Source organism: Halteromyces radiatus (assembly GCF_025201355.1).
Source record: "Halteromyces radiatus strain CBS 162.75 chromosome Unknown BX664scaffold_5, whole genome shotgun sequence".
In the NCBI taxonomy this organism is placed as follows: domain Eukaryota; kingdom Fungi; phylum Mucoromycota; class Mucoromycetes; order Mucorales; family Cunninghamellaceae; genus Halteromyces; species Halteromyces radiatus.
In genome coordinates this window covers 496,284-512,227 of record NW_026251691.1, presented here as the reverse complement: position 1 = coordinate 512,227, position 15,944 = coordinate 496,284, and the positions used below count along the sequence as shown (strand labels likewise).

The following is a 15,944-nucleotide window of genomic DNA, read 5'->3' as shown; positions in this document are numbered from 1 at the left end:
TTCTTAAATCATCATCTTCATCATAATTGCACCTTTGTTTCCATTCACCCCCTTCATAATCATCATCATCATCATCATCATCATCATCATCATCATCATCATCATCATCATCATCATCATCATCATCATCATCATCATCATCATCATCGTCATCATCATCATCATTATTCTTTCATCCATCGTCACATGTCATCCATTCAACTGATATATTCAGACTACCATTTTAATTTAACACCTTTTACCTGGTAATAGTCAAACAAATTGAAATCCCGTGAAATTAATAACAGCATATGAGTGTGTTGTGTGACAAATTGACCCAAACGATTTTTCTGTCTTTTTATGGAAAACAATATGGACCGAAATTTGGGATACAAAAAAAAAAAAAAAAAAAAAAAAAAGATAATCTTTTTTGTCGGGTCACAAGAAAATGTTTTTCGTGATGTTATAAAATAATATATCGTACTTTCCCAAAATGAATGTCGCATTACCACTTTTCAGATATTGCTCCAGAGATGTCGGTAGAGTACATTAAAAATACATAACGTATTGATGATAACTTGTTTATTAATAATAAAAGATACAAAAGAAACGTATCGTGGGCTTTTTATATCTTTAGCAGCTTTGGGTATTGTCCATAATTTTTAGGTATCGATTGATTGACGATTGATGATTGATGACTGTATCATCGTATGAAGGATGATTGTATGATTGTATGATATGTGATAACGGATGATGTGTGATGGATGGTGGATGATGGATGATGGATGATGGATGATGGATGATGGATGATGGATGATGGATGATGGATGATGGATGATGGATGATGGATGATGGATGATGGATGATGGATGATGGATGATGGATGATGGATGATGGATGATGGAACATTGTCGTCAGTTAATGTAGCGGTACAGTGATCACGTTACACTTAAATGGTAAGCTAGTGAAAGATCTTTATCTGGATAAGTATTACTCATTTTTTTTTTTTATGTTAACTTCGTGAACTCAATTGGTGGATTTCATCTTTTTTTTTTATTGCTCTTTTTTTCATGATTTTCTTATATTCTCTATTTGATTATGCGACAATTATATTTTTTTTCTTCTGTCATCTATCCTTACTATATTTTATTTCCTACTTTTGCGTCATCTTATTCTTTGAATTTCGTCAATTATTATTGAGTAAAGTGTAGAAATCCGCCCCCTTTTTTTTTTCCTCTCCTTCCAGTTGATTTTTTAATCCCATTTTAAAACAATGTAAACAGATGCTTCTCTTTTTTTTTTTTCTGTTGATTTTTTTTTTAAATAACGATTGATAATGGAATGAACATAAAAAAAAAAAAAAAGGATTGTCAAGTAGTAAGATAAAAATAAAAAAAAAAAGGAGGAGGAGAAAAGAAATCATTCTTTTTTATCGAATAATCTATTTCTTTATTTTGACAGTTTAGAGAATGGAAGGAGTACTTTCAGGGCAAAACTTTGTTTGCACTCCGATGACAAGAAAGAATGTGATCTGAATTGGTATGATCTGTTGAAATATTGGTAACTTACTTTCAATCATCTTTTTTTTTTTTATACATATTATTCATCCTTTTTTTTTTTTAAAAAAAAAAAATACCCTTTAGAACTCAATGGTATTGACAATCAATAAAGGACAAGAAGCCACATTACGGGCTTTGATGGAAACAATCATTGCTCCCTTAGATGATGATGAAGCATTTGATTTAGTATTGGATGCACAAGGCACACAACCTATGACGTATTCGATTGATGATGTTGATGATGAGAAACCAAGAAGAAAGACAAATGTGGATTTATCAGCTATGGCAGCATCATCTGGTACAGATGTGGAAAATTCAGTGGGGTTAGTGCTAGATGTATTAGAACGATCGACACATAGAGCGGATCAAACTCAATTATTATTGGCATTGAAAGCATTAAACACGAACTGGGGATGTGCCTTGCTAACAGGACACCGTCGTCCTTTTGCAGAACTGACGAGAGCTCAGAGGGAACAAGCCTTATTACGTTGGAAAGCATCACCTATCTTACGTGTCCGTCAATTCTATCGGATGATCAATGTCCTTACAACTTTTGTCAATTTTTCACATTCTGATATATTACGTGCATCTACAGGGTATCCTTATCCGCTTCACACACCGCCTGCACCTAGTAAACCAGTTGTCGATGTGTATGGACGGTCCACAGAGCCATACAAAATGTTAGGGTTCTATGAAGCAAATGATTTACAATCTTATCGATTTGATGCGATCATCGTTGGTTCTGGTGGTGGAGGTGGAGTGATTGCAGCCCAGATTGCTGCTGCTGGAAAATCTGTGTTGGTACTTGAAAAAGGGAAGTATTATCTTAACGAGGAATTTGGTCCAGATGAAGCAACTGGTTTATCGAAAACTTATGAAGCAAGTGGTTTTCTCGTCAGTAAAGAAGGCACCTGTCTTTTGCTTGCAGGAAGTACATGGGGTGGAGGTGAGCTCTCTTTTTCTTTTTTTTTTTTTTTTTTGGTGGAGTATAAATACTTTGCAAGATTCAATTTTTTTTTTTTTTATGTTCTTTCTTTCTTTCTTTTTTTTTTTTTTTTATGTTTATTCTGACAAGGAACTACCATCAATTGGGGTGCCACTCTCGATGTAAGTTATAATATCATTGAAATACGTGTATCTAACCTTCCTTTCACTTTACTAAAAAAAAAAAAAAAAAAAAAAAAAAAAAAAAAAAAAAAAAACTTATGTAGCCTCCTCAATCATTATTGGATGAATGGTCAGAGTTTACTGGTGGTGGTTTTGATCCTGAAGTAGTAAGTTATAGAAAGGCAAATAACCAACTGAACCTCTATTATTTATTCTATTCCTTTTTTTTTTTTTTTTTTTTTTTTTTTTTTTATCTTGTCGTCTTATACTAGTTCAAACAAGATTTGGCTACTGTTAGAGAAAGAATTGGTGCGTCGACCGTAAATGTTGAATATAGTAATCCAAACAAGATAATCCAAGAAGGTTGCAAGTAAGTTTCAAAAAGAAGAAATAATAATATTTATTTTTCTTCTTTAATCTATGAAAGACTGACGTGGTTTCCATTACATGATTATTTTACTAGAAAGCTGGGTTTACCTGAATACAGATGTGGTATCAATTCCCGTGGTATACCTCATGACTGCAAGTTATGTTTTGTGGGCTGTCGAGATGGTATAAAGCAAGGAACGGCAAATTCTTGGCTTCGGGATGCTGAAGCTGATGGTGCTCGCTTTATGGATCAAACAGAAGTAACCAAAGTACTGATACAAAATGGCAAGGCAATTGGTGTGGAGTGTCTAGTCAAAGGAAGTACCAAGTTTACATTCAAGTCCAAACTAGTTGTGGTTGCAGGAGGAAGTCTTCATACACCAAATATTTTACGACGTAGTGGATTACGCAACAGACATATTGGCAGAAATCTTCGACTTCATTTATCAACAGTTGTCATGGGTTATTATGATACACCACAAGATCCATTTGAAGGGAATATCTTGACGACCGTTAGTAATGTCCCGAACAACGACTCTAGTGATCATCATGGTGCAAAAGTGGAAGTACCCTCTCTACTTCCTGCTCTGAATTCAGTTCTTCATCCATGGCGTGGTTGTCTCCATTTCAAGCAAACAATGGCCAAGTATCACCGTGCTGCACCTATGTTAATTCTTGGAAATGATCGTGATTCTGTCAATTCTGTAACTGAACAAGATGGTCATGTTAGTGTGTCTACTCACCTCTCCAAGCATGATGAACAATCATTGATCAATGGTGTGATCCGTGCCTATCGTATTTTGGCTGTTACTGGTGCAAGGGAACTTCATCATTCGCAATATGTGGTTGAACCGTTTATATTTGATAAAGGTGTGACAGGTGTGGATGCTGTCAAGGATCCCAAGTTTCTAGCATGGTTAGATCGTGTTCGTCAAGGTGGTATTCCTGATGTAACATTGACTGCTCATCAAATGGGTTCATGGTATGTTAAAAGAAAAGAAAAAAAATGATGAAAAAATATCTGATTTTTTTTATTATTTGATTGAATTAGTCGTATGGGAAAAGATGCCCAAAGCTCTGTTTGTCAACCTACTGGAGAAACATGGGAAATCGAGAACTTGTATGTTGGTGATAGGTAAGGGGAGAAAAAAAAAAAAGGATTATTAAAAGAAAGGTTTCCTAATTATTTTATATACGATGATATAGTTCTCTCTTTGTTACTTCTTCTGGTGTCAATCCAATGTTAACTGTTGAAACATTGGCATATGGTGTGGGAAGACATATTGTCAAAAGATTACAAAAATTATAGTGATAGGATTTAGTTAGTTTTTTTTTTTTTTTATTGTTTGTATATATTTGAATAAAGGATGATATCTATCTCATACTCTTTAAAATATCGATGTCAAATGCTGATGAGGATCATGCTTCAATTTGACAACTGGCAAACGGTCGGACTCCGCCTTTTATATAATTCGTGTCTTTTTTTTTTTTTTTTTTTTTTTTTTCTCCCTCTTTTTTTTCTTTCTTTCTATTTTTCCATTAAAAATATTCAGCTTGATAAGGGATAACAACAATGGGAATTGACTCACCAGACATTAATAGAATAGAAAGTCCAACCCCTTTAGGTAAAAGAAAATGAAATGGGTTTCTTTTGTATATACATCCGATTTTGATCTGACTCTTATTAATATTTTTTAGGTAGCATATCCAAATTTGCTCCTTCTAATACTATTTATCCTAGTCGATGTATTCATACTATTTCTCAAGAAGATGAAAGCTCTGTTTTATCATTAGTTTGCAGTGACAAGTACTTATTCAGTGGTAGTCAAGGATTCATTATTCATGTAAGTATATTTATTAAAAGAAATATATGCGATGACTGATTATATTATGAATAGGTGTGGGATCTACAAACTTTTTCTTTGGTAAAGATATTGGAAGGACATCGTGGTAGTGTCTTGGGTTTAGCTTTATCAACAGATCAACAATGGTTATTCAGTTGTTCAGGTGATGGTACAGTTCGAGTATGGGATACAGAAACTCTTAATTGTGCCTATTTGATTCAATCTTGTCATGATGTTGGGGATATCTTTTCTGTAGTCTACTCTGATGTCTCTAATATGTTTATCTTTGGAAGTCAAAATACAAGTATTCAGGTAAGTAAATTTGAAAAGTAATACAAGGGCAGTATTCTAACCTTTTTTTTTTTCTTTTTCTTTCTTAACTTTAGTGGTACGATTTTGATGACCCTCAAACTCATGGTGCAACAACGGATGTTCCTGTAATTCCCATCTCTCTTCGAAATAGTCAAAAATCAAAGTTTTTCAGCAATGATACTGATGGATATGATGGATATAATCACAATGTTATGGATGAAGATGTAATCAAATGTGTGGTCCGAGAAAAGAATGTTTACAGTAATGCTCATGATGGTTATGTTTACTGTTTGCTACACTCAACCAATATACCCAATGTAGATGGTGAAGTAATCATTAGCGGTAAGTAATCGACTGTCAAATTTATTTATAATTGGAAAGATAATTTCACTGATCTTACTTTTTTTTTATTCGTATTTTTTTTTTTTCTTTTTTTCAGGTTCAGGTGATGGTGATGTCAAAGTAATCAAAAATGACAACATTTTTCTTTTTGATACATACTCACATATTTTATTTTTATTTTATTTTTTAATCATTACTTTAGATCTGGCCCATTCAGCATGGTGAATTGAAACATTTACGAACTCTTCGTGGTAACTCGGATAAAGGTGTTCTTAGCTTGGCATTATCTGATGATGGTTATTTATTCTGTGGTGTACAAGAAGGCGATGTTCAGATTTGGGATCTTGAAACTGTAAGTAATACACAGGCACTAAACGTTACCTAAAATGTATTTACCTAAAATGTATTTATTTATTTATACTTTATTTAGTATCAAATGATTCGGTCTGTAATGGCACATTCGGTAAGTCGGGTAGCAAACTTCAAAGTAGTGAAGGGATAGTACACTTTTGGCCAAATGACTCATAGTTGATGATAAAAAAAAAATATAGGATGATGTTTTGGCCGTATCATTACAAGGGAACAATTTGATCAGTGCTTCTGCTGATGGAACTATCAAGGTAAGGAAGAAAAATAAAATAATGATCAATTTAATTGAAACAAGGATTGACATTTTTCTTTTCTTCATCGATAGATATGGACTGAAGGATTCGAATTTAGGGAAGCAATGTCTGACCATGAAGGTTTTGTATTATCTATGACAACCTCCAAAGATTGTCTCATCACTGGCAGCAGTGATCACTCTATCAAAGTAAAAAAAAAGAAAAAAAAAAGGGGAAAATATCAGTACTTGTATCTAATAGATATATCTATGTTTCTCTTTGTTATATTTTGTTAGTTCTGGAGCATTCCTACATTTTCTTCTGTACCTGAACACTTTAGACGGAATTCAGTGACTCAAAACGATCTCTCAAATGGTAATGTATGATGAAATATCTATGTCTTCTCTCTCTCTTATGTATTTTGAATTTATTTTTAGACACATTATTGTATACCTTGGATCGATGGGTTAGTATGCGAACTGTCAGTGGCAATGTCAAATATATGGAAGAATGTCGAAGGGGTGCACGTTTCCTTAAGAATGTTTTACAACAATTAGGTGCCGTTAGTCGAATGGTAAGATATAGATTAAATGGGGGATAGTAAAGCTATTTCTTCATTTTTATATATTATTGTTACTTAAAATCTATCTTATATATATATATTAGATACCCGGTGCTAGTGGAAGAAATCCTTTGGTGTATGGTCGATTTGCTGGGAAACGCCCTAGTGGAGAAAGCAAAGACAAGAAAATCCCTACAGTGTTGATTTATGGACATTATGATGTGATTGCGGCTGAAAATGAAAATGATGACTGGCAAAGTGATCCTTTCAAACTTACTGGTAAAAATGGATACCTTTATGGTCGAGGTACAAGTGACAATAAGGTATTATGCAACTAGAGGTTAAAATGTATTGGTATATATGGTTTGGAAAACAACTCTCTCATATTCTTTTTTTTTTTAGGGGCCTGTCTTGGCTTGCATATTTGCCGTCAATGAATTACTCAAGGAAGGCCTATTGGATGTAAATGTGATTCTTTTGATTGAAGGGGAAGAAGAAAGTGGTAGCGTTGGATTCTATGATGCAGTAAATCAAAACAAGGTAACTAATATAAAACAAAATTATTGAACATAAGACTTTCTAGTCAAAAATTCAGTTATACTGACATATATTTTACTTTTTTAGGAATTATTTAAAGATGTGGATATGATTTTATTAAGGTAATACACTTTTAATAGGCATTTGGTAATTGTTGATGTTAACTTACAATTTTACAATAGCAATTCTTATTGGCTTGGTGAAGATGTACCTTGCTTGACTTATGGATTACGAGGTGTTATGCATGCTTCCATTTCGGTAAATGTCAACGTATATGCATGTGTGTGTGTATGTATGAAATGATTCTGATATTTTGATATTTATTTTATCATAGATCTCCAATACTAGAGCTGATCTCCATTCTGGTGTAGAAGGTGGTGCCGTTTCTGAACCTTTAATTGATATGATTCATGTGCTTGGACAATTAGTTGATAACAACAACAAGGTCCTTATTCCAGGTAATATATTAAAAAAAAAAAAAAGAAGAAGAAGAAGAAAGTGATGAAAAATAACAGGATACTTACTCATTTTTATTTATAGGATTCTATGACAATGTTCGTCCTGTTACGGCCGCCGAAGAAAAACTGTATGACCCTATTATCGAATGGTTAAAAACGTATGATGAAGAAGCAAAACAAAAAAAAAAAAAAAAAAGATAAGATGATAATACATTACTAAAATATATATATATATATTTATATGGAAAAATAGGACAAATTGCGATCAATCAGGTACTCGATCTCAACATTCAGGCATCACTTCACCAACACAAACATCCATCACAGTGAAAAAGGATCATGTGGATCATGAGGAAGAAGCAAAATGTACGGAAATGATCAAGAAAGAACTGATGGCACGATGGCGATATCCTACCATGACTGTTCACAAGATTGATGTATCAATGAACAATCCCACCATTATTCCACGTTGTGCCACAGCTGCTGTCAGTATGCGTGTTGTACCAGATCAAGACATTAGTCAAATTTGTGATTTGTTTGAACAATATGTACGAAAGGCATTTGCCACCTCTGGCTCTGAAAATGATATATCTGTAAGTTGGAAGATAGAAAACAAACGATAGAAAGAGGGGATGCTCATATATATATATATTATGATTAGATTGATATTCAAAGTGCATCTGAATACTGGTTGGGCAATCCTGACAATGACTACTTCAAAGCAGTAGAACAAGCAATTGAACAAGAATGGAATATCAAACCGTTATATATCCGTGAAGGGGGATCCATACCAGCTGTTCGATGGTTAGAAAAGTTCTGTCATGCGCCAGCAGTACACCTTCCTATGGGTCAAGCATCTGATCAAGCACACTTACACAACGAACGCATCCGGTTACGCAACCTTCACGCTGGGCGAAATATAGTAAAACGACTTTTACGTAATTTACCTAGACAAACATCTTCATTATCATCATCATAATATAATTTTATAAGCACTAGTATAGAAATTTTACGATTTTGAAAATAAAGCTTCATTTGAATTTCCGCGAAGACATTACTATGTAGTCCACATTATGAATTTTTTTTTCCATTTCCTTTTTCCTTTTTTTTTTTTTTTTTCATTGATTCTTTTCAATTATTATTTACGACGACGCTCCATTCATATTGATAAAGTCAATGTTATTAGCAACTCGACATGGTGGATTCAATCCATTCTTAAGACGTTCTGCCATATCCTGTTTACAGTATTGTCGCATTCATTCCACAGGCGTTTTTTGGCAAGATCAAGAAGATATCAAGAAGCGACGGTCTGTTGATTACAAACTACGAGGCAAGGTAAGTCACATACTATAAAAGACCACTATTTTTTTTTTTTTTTTTAAAAAAAAGAAGAACACTCTCTCATTCTTTTTATATTTTATTATTCATGATCTTAGGGACGACAATTTGTAGATTTTATGCGTGTGGTAGCCAAAGGTGGTAATGGTGGTGATGGGTGTGTATCTTTCCATCGAGAAAAGTTTCTTGCCAAAGGACCTCCCAATGGTGGAAATGGTGGACGTGGAGGTGATGTGATTATTCGAGCCAATAAAGACGAAACGACATTACGAAGACTGGGAAAAGCATGCACGGCCAAACGTGGGGAAAATGGATTGGGTGGAGGACGACATGGTACAATGGGACAACATTTAGTGATTGATGTACCTGTGGGAACGATTGTACGACAAGTTGCATCACCTTTGGAAGAAGAAGAAGAATTGGATGAACGGGAAAAACGTGATCGAAGATGGGTATATTATCCACGTATGGATCCTGATGAACAAGTTATTCCTGGACGCAAGAATTTCTTTTTGGAAGCCGATCGGATGATGGATGAAGAGGAACGATACTTACAATGGCGCGAACGCAAGGAAAGGCAACAAGGACCGATTTATGCGGATTTGGCAGAACATGATCAACAGGTAGTGGTGTGTCATGGTGGAGCTGGTGGTTATGGTAATCCTCATTTTTTGACGACAGATAATCGATCACCGAAATGGGCGACGCGTGGACGACCTGGAGAAGTACGTTATTTGGAACTAGAACTGAAAACGATTGCGGATATTGGCTTGGTAGGATTACCGAATGCAGGCAAATCGACATTGTTGGGCTCCATCTCGAATGCACATCCAAAGCAAGGCTCATATGCTTTTACGACACTTCATCCTTTTGTGGGCACGGTGGATTATGCGGATCAATATCAATTGACAGTAGCGGATATTCCTGGATTGATTCAAGGTGCACATCGCAATGTTGGTTTGGGTCATGCCTTTTTAAGACATGTGGAACGGGCTAAATTATTGGTATATGTGGTGGATTTGAGTGGTAAAGCTCCTTGGGATGATCTGAGAATATTACAACATGAATTAGAAGCTTATAGACCTGGTTTAACAGAACGTCAATCTTTGATTGTGGCAAACAAGGCTGATCAAGTGACTCTTGCTAAGGATAATCTGATCAAATTACAACAATCGGTGGAAAAGGACAAGATTCCGGTGATACCTGTCTCTGCAAAGTATGAAAAGAATATTATCAAGTTGACTTCCATCCTTCGTAAAAATGTGGAAATCATCCGAAAACAAGAAGCTGAACAACGACAACGGGAATTGGATCTTCAACAAGAAAATGATACTGATAGTCAATAGTGATCTTTTTTTTTTTTTTGAATAATAAAACATATTTATTTTTATTGAATTCTTTTTTTGGGAGGAGTAGAATTTATATAAATTGATTGTGTTAAAAAAAAAAAAACAAAAAACAAATAGTACTGTGCATCACAGAAGAGGGATTGTATAGATGTCTATACTACTAAATAACGGGATGGAAAAATAGTCGTGATATATATATAAGATGAGTAAAAGAAAGAGTAAACGTAGTCGTCAGTGTCGTTGTTGATTAAAAAAAAAAAAAGAGGAGGAATCTATTGAGCAAGAGCAGCTTGTTGTTGAGCAATTTCTTCAGCACGAGCACGGTTCTTGAGTAAAAGATCCTTCTTGCCAGCCATAAGGGCGTTTTGTCGTTCTTGCAAGTTGTATACGAAATAACCTACACCACCAAACACAGTAGCAGCAAGTGCATGACCAGCAGGATCTATCATAGAATATATAAAAAGTTAAGTAAACGAGTAAAAGAAAAAAAGAATATTCAAAAATAACTTTACTGGAGAATAGAGGACGTTTTTGAAGACCAAGAGCATATGTACGGACAAGAACGCCAAAAGCTGCAAAGCCAGAGACTGAAGTAAGAACTGACATGCTATATAATGTGTGAATGGAGGGAGATAAAAGAAAAAAAAAAAAAAAAAAAAGAAAAAAAAATGAGGAGACAAGAGGGAGACAGCGGGGGTCAACTTTTTTTTTTTTTTACCTGCACGTCACAACCAGAGGTGTCGATAATGTACAGTTCCCAAATTGGATTAACTGTATCGGTCGCCCAAAGAGAAAAAGGAAAAAATAAAAAAAAAAAAAAAAAAACAATAATCATAAAATAAAAATAGGTTCAAGTGCCTGCTTGACTACACTATATTCAATAAAAAATGACGGAATTCAAAGAATAAGATGGCGCAAAAATAGGAAATAAAATATTATTTAGTCAACATATCCATTTTTTTATATTTATTTCAAATTACCTGTAGGGAAGCATTAAATACGTCCTCCGAAGAGGCGATAACATATTTTTATATGTTGCTGTACAGTTAGATATTCACTTTGAACACCAAGAGAGATTTCAAAAAGAAAAAAAAAAAAAAAAGAGAAAAAAGAAACAGAAAAAAAAGGATAATAAAATAGCACTTTTTTATATCTCTCACTTGATCAAGGAATAAAATAAACCCTAGTAAAAAAAAAAAAGAACTATTATGCAAATTTACATTCGTTATCGATCGATCGAATGTCTCAGTTAATGAAAATAAACAAAGAAGACCCGAGTAAATGTATTTTTTTTTTTAAAAAAAAAGAAAGGAACTATTATGCAAATTCACATCAACATCACAAGATATGAATATTACATTAATATACCCCTGTCTTATATGATACAATATAAAAAATATAGTTCTTTTTTTTTCCAAATATGACCTGTTGAAAAGAATCAGCTAACAATCAGTCATCAATCATCAATCATCAATCAATGACATACTCTACCGACATCTCTAAAGCGATATCTGAAAAAGTGGTAATGCGACATTCATTTTGGGAAAGTACGATTTTTTATTTTATAACATCACGAAAAACATTTTTTTGTGACCCGACAAAAAACTTTGAAAACACTGTATCTTTTTTTTTTTTATTGTTATTATTATTTGATTTGAATAAAAATGTAGATAATTAAAATATATATATATATAAAAATAAATAAAATAAATATACAAACAATATAAATGATTATAATAATGTTATCTAACGTTGTTCTTGTTGTTGTTCTTGTTGTTGGGGATGATTGGTATATTCTTGATCAGTAGAGAATTTTTGTATAATATCCATTTGAGCTTGTTGTTCTTCACGGTGTCTTTTACGCATACCTTTGATACTTTTGATGATATACCATAATATAAGAGCAAGAAGAAGTAAACCAATAATAATAATGAAAACAAATCGATTATGTTCTTTCAACCAACTTTCTTGTTCAGATGGTCTATTATTTGGATCATCATGGAAACCATTGGTTGCTGTAGGTGGTGGTGGAATAATCGGAGATGCTGTAGTACTACTAATTGTCATAGTGGTAGGTTGTTGTCCAGTGACTATCATGATAAATAATATTGTCCATAATAATAATAAATAATAAAATTCAATAGAAATCATTTTCTGTTAAAATAATAATAATAATAATAATAAAAGAAAAAAAAAAAAAAAAGAAAAAGAAAAAGAAAAAGAAAAAAAGATCAGTTTTGGTCCCTTTTTACAATAATTTTTCTCCCTTGATTTTTCGTATCACATTAGGTTCAATTACCGCCTACATCTTTTTTTTTTTTTGTTTTAGTTTTTTTGTTCGAAAAAACGAACCTAGAACATGAAATAAAAATAGAGATTCATCCAATTTGGAAGAAAATAGGAATAAATTATTTCCATTTTGTATTACTTTAACATAGAAGAAGAATAAGTTAAAAATTCATTTTATGTAGTTTAAAAGAAGAAAGAAAGAATAAGGATAACCTACGGAATTTAAAATTGTGAGCACAACCGTCCACCCCCCCTTTTTTTTCTTTTCTTTTTTTTTTTTTTTGACTCTTTTACCTTTTTACTTGTTATTATTATTTGTTCATTTATATCTTCTGTCAAAATACCCTTTTATTTGAAATTGAATTATTCTCTATTATTATTATTATTATTATTATTATTATTATTATTATTATTATTATTTCTTTCTCTCTCTCTCTCTTTTTGAACAAGTAGAGTAGTTTTTTTTTTTTTTTTTTTTTTTTTTTTTTTTATTATTCTCTCACTATTTTTTAAAATCTTCCTTCTGCAAGAATGACTGACCCTATTTGTTTTGCTCTTTTACGAAACTCAATTTATCAAATACTTCATTCAACTGGTTTTGAATCTAGTCATGGGGAACCTATCAATGTACTTACTGATATCTTTGGTCAATACATTCAATTACTTGCCTCCTCTGCTTCAACTTTTGCTCATTTAGGTGGTCGGTCAGTAGCAAGTCCTTGGGATATTGTTGATGGTCTGATTGATGTACAAGTCACTTTAGATCAACTTGAAGAATGGTTAGATACTGAACAAGGTCAATTCCTTACACCAGCTTGGTCTAATAAAACAGATCCTAGTCGTGTTTTGAAAGGTATAGACAAAAAAAAAATAGTGAAAGCAATTTATTTAAAAAGATTAAATCATTCTCTTTATTATTTATTATTATTTCAAGATATTGTGACGAATGGAAGGATGTATCAGGATTATATACTTTATCAATACAACAATCAACAATACCATCAAATTAATATCAATAGAATGAATGGAAATGCCAACAATGATGATCAACCAATACTTACCAAAATGGATCACAGAAACGCGTCACTTCCTGATTATATACCATCACATATGCCTTCCTTTCCAACTGATGATTTCAATGGTATATCAGATCAGCAAGCGGATATTCAACAATCACAGCTTTCATCAAATCAAATGCATACGACTCAATTATCATATCCAATGACCTCACTTTTACCCTCCTCCACAAGCAACAACAACAATAATAACAATAACAATCATAAACCTTCATCCAAGAAACCCAATGATAATCCCTTTACTCAACTGGTACCTTTTGAAGAATCTTCACTTGCTTCTGGAAATGGATTATCTCTCACTATTTCATCACTTTATTCAAAACCAACTTCACCTCTCCAACAAAGACAACAAATGGATAACAACGATGATGATGATGATGATGAATATATGGAAATGGCAAAGAAACGACGTTTTGCAGAAGTCAATGGTTCAATGGAAACTACAATGAATAGGATGATGGAAAGATACAGTGAACAGGAATATCAACAACAACAAAATCTTCTTACCAATGGAAATCGCATTATATTTCAACAACTCACCCAAAATGAAGCAGCACCTGGTAAAACTATATTCGGAACTCGTGATGGTATGCTTGATGAAATCGTTCACCGAATAGCGCCTCCTATTGCCCTGGCAAGACTCTCTTCACCAAATTTATTATTAGATACAGCCACTGTATCTTCTCCAGCAACTTCTACGCCTATCACAATTTCAGCACCAACTCAATTACCTACGCCTCCTGCTCCTGTGATATCAACGCCGACAGAAAACAGAAGATCTAGCAGTCCATTACCTCCTCCAGTGTCCTCAAAATCTATAATGCCGCTCAATGTAATACCTCCCACGGATCCTTCTATGTATGTATCATCTCAATTCACAAGTTCACCATCTCCACATAATGATTTGAAGACATCATTGCCACCATCGGAATCAGAGTCATTAATACCATCAACAGCGACAACAGCAGAAACAACATCATCAATAATAACATCATTACCATCATCAACATCATCAGCAGCCACAGCAGCAGTAACATCAGCATCAGCAACTTCAGCATTGGACGCATCATCATCATCATCATCATCATCATCAATGACTCCTTTACAATCTTTTGTATCTATGGATGATCACACAAATGAATCCACACCTATGCCCAATTCTTCAGAAGTTCCTACTGTCAAAATACCCACCTCTCTCGCTATGCTCTCAGCTCGTGGTAACACCAACTCAATCAAAAAGGACAAAAAAAAATTATCGGTCAAAGCAGCGCTCAAGGATAATAATGGATTACCAAAAAAGAAGAAAAAGTCAAGACTCTCAGTCGATTTAGAAGACAATATCAATGCAAATCTCTCAATGTCTAAACCATCTTTATCAACTTCAGTGCGATCCATTGAAACAAATTCGATAGGATCAACAACAACAACAACAACAATAACGGGAATACCAAAGATGGTTCCAAGAGTAGATTTACCAACAAAAGAAAAAATAGAAGGCAATGGAGAAAGGACACCAGATACGCCCAGGGTACGATTTAAGGATCAACTAGAGGATTCAAACAAACATCAAGATAATAATCGGTCAAAAGCAATATCCATGCAATCATCGTCATTATCACCACCAGTGCCACCATCTGATTTCACTACACCAATGAAGAAGAAAAAGAAAAAAAAGAAACATGATCAGCAGATGCCACCTTCCGGTCCAACGGTTATAAATACAATATCAACGGCACCAACCACGGCAATGACGACAGCTCTTTCAAAAGAACCGAACAGCACAGCCACAACCAAGTCAATGACGACAACTGCATCATCCTTCTCTTCCGGCAACAACAATTATTCATCAACACCGATACGATCGACACCTATTTCCAATGTAGCTCCTATTATGTTATTACCCACTCCAGCCACCACGTATTATGATACCTCGGAAACGGTACGATGTATATGTGAGAACCCTACTGTGGACTATGGTACATTTATGATTTCTTGTGACAAATGTTTGGTTTGGTTCCATGGTACTTGTGTAGGAATTGCTGAACATGATCAAGTAGAAGAATGGATATGTAGACGATGTCATTATTGATTAGTTATTATGAGTAGATGCAGTTATTTTTGACATTCATTTGATTTGATTTTTTTTTGTATTGATCATAGTTCAATAAAATTATTTTACCTATTTGTCTTTTTTATTATCATGTCATCTAAAATTCTAAAC

General features: G+C 33.7%; 6 protein-coding genes across 6 annotated transcripts; 4 read left to right on the top strand and 2 right to left on the bottom strand.

The window, feature by feature from the left end:
• Positions 1–1,628: 1,628 nt before the first annotated feature.
• Positions 1,629–4,323, top strand: BX664DRAFT_374273 (uncharacterized protein; the record flags this gene model as incomplete). The annotated part of the gene is made up of 7 exons (XM_051548693.1): positions 1,629–2,484; positions 2,614–2,645; positions 2,750–2,812; positions 2,918–3,015; positions 3,109–3,996; positions 4,066–4,149; positions 4,221–4,323. 7 exons carry the CDS (start codon positions 1,629–1,631, stop codon positions 4,321–4,323), a joined length of 2,124 nt encoding a protein of 707 aa, XP_051398837.1.
• Positions 4,324–4,545: 222 nt separating this feature from the next.
• On the top strand, positions 4,546–8,725 carry BX664DRAFT_335096 (uncharacterized protein). The gene is made up of 19 exons (XM_051545835.1): positions 4,546–4,639; positions 4,713–4,858; positions 4,913–5,170; positions 5,245–5,512; positions 5,610–5,632; positions 5,715–5,864; positions 5,943–5,975; positions 6,064–6,132; positions 6,207–6,323; positions 6,411–6,489; positions 6,552–6,688; positions 6,781–6,999; positions 7,079–7,216; positions 7,301–7,335; positions 7,396–7,471; positions 7,548–7,671; positions 7,754–7,829; positions 7,925–8,264; positions 8,333–8,725. Exons 1-19 carry the CDS (start codon positions 4,588–4,590, stop codon positions 8,648–8,650), a joined length of 2,658 nt encoding a protein of 885 aa, XP_051398836.1. The 5' UTR covers positions 4,546–4,587; the 3' UTR covers positions 8,651–8,725.
• Positions 8,726–8,790: 65 nt separating this feature from the next.
• BX664DRAFT_298636 (obg family GTPase CgtA) lies at positions 8,791–10,358 on the top strand (the record flags this gene model as incomplete). Its single annotated transcript, XM_051542283.1, has 2 exons — positions 8,791–9,006; positions 9,108–10,358. Exons 1-2 carry the CDS (start codon positions 8,848–8,850, stop codon positions 10,353–10,355), a joined length of 1,407 nt encoding a protein of 468 aa, XP_051398835.1. The 5' UTR covers positions 8,791–8,847.
• A 6-nt stretch (positions 10,359–10,364) lies between these two features.
• On the bottom strand, positions 10,365–11,008 carry BX664DRAFT_335092 (uncharacterized protein). Its single transcript, XM_051545834.1, has 2 exons — positions 10,871–11,008; positions 10,365–10,800 (listed from the first exon to the last, which is right to left on the bottom strand). The coding sequence occupies exons 1-2, from the start codon at positions 10,962–10,964 to the stop codon at positions 10,631–10,633; spliced, it is 264 nt and encodes an 87-aa protein (XP_051398834.1). The 5' UTR covers positions 10,965–11,008; the 3' UTR covers positions 10,365–10,630.
• Positions 11,009–12,026: 1,018 nt separating this feature from the next.
• Positions 12,027–12,552, bottom strand: BX664DRAFT_335091 (uncharacterized protein). The gene has a single exon (XM_051545833.1). It carries the CDS (start codon positions 12,507–12,509, stop codon positions 12,105–12,107), a length of 405 nt encoding a protein of 134 aa, XP_051398833.1. The 5' UTR covers positions 12,510–12,552; the 3' UTR covers positions 12,027–12,104.
• Positions 12,553–13,140: 588 nt separating this feature from the next.
• Positions 13,141–15,918, top strand: BX664DRAFT_359722 (uncharacterized protein). The gene is made up of 2 exons (XM_051548110.1): positions 13,141–13,500; positions 13,582–15,918. The coding sequence occupies exons 1-2, from the start codon at positions 13,179–13,181 to the stop codon at positions 15,810–15,812; spliced, it is 2,553 nt and encodes an 850-aa protein (XP_051398832.1). The 5' UTR covers positions 13,141–13,178; the 3' UTR covers positions 15,813–15,918.
• The last annotated feature ends 26 nt before the right edge of the window (positions 15,919–15,944 follow it).

Bases quoted from the DNA above. Each gene is read 5' to 3' on its own strand.
- BX664DRAFT_335096 (XM_051545835.1), top strand. From the start codon at position 4,588: ATGGGAATTGACTCACCAGACATTAATAGAATAGAAAGTCCAACCCCT. The intron at 7,000-7,078 runs GTATTATGCAAC...TTTTTTTTTTAG, and splicing joins GAGGTACAAGTGACAATAAG to GGGCCTGTCTTGGCTTGCAT. The intron at 7,830-7,924 runs GTATGATGAAGA...ATGGAAAAATAG, and splicing joins ATTATCGAATGGTTAAAAAC to GACAAATTGCGATCAATCAG.
- BX664DRAFT_335092 (XM_051545834.1), bottom strand. From the start codon at position 10,964: ATGTCAGTTCTTACTTCAGTCTCTGGCTTTGCAGCTTTTGGCGTTCTT. The intron at 10,801-10,870 runs GTAAAGTTATTT...ATTCTATGATAG, and splicing joins AAAACGTCCTCTATTCTCCA to ATCCTGCTGGTCATGCACTT.
- BX664DRAFT_335091 (XM_051545833.1), bottom strand. From the start codon at position 12,509: ATGATTTCTATTGAATTTTATTATTTATTATTATTATGGACAATATTA.
- BX664DRAFT_359722 (XM_051548110.1), top strand. From the start codon at position 13,179: ATGACTGACCCTATTTGTTTTGCTCTTTTACGAAACTCAATTTATCAA. The intron at 13,501-13,581 runs GTATAGACAAAA...TATTATTTCAAG, and splicing joins TCCTAGTCGTGTTTTGAAAG to ATATTGTGACGAATGGAAGG.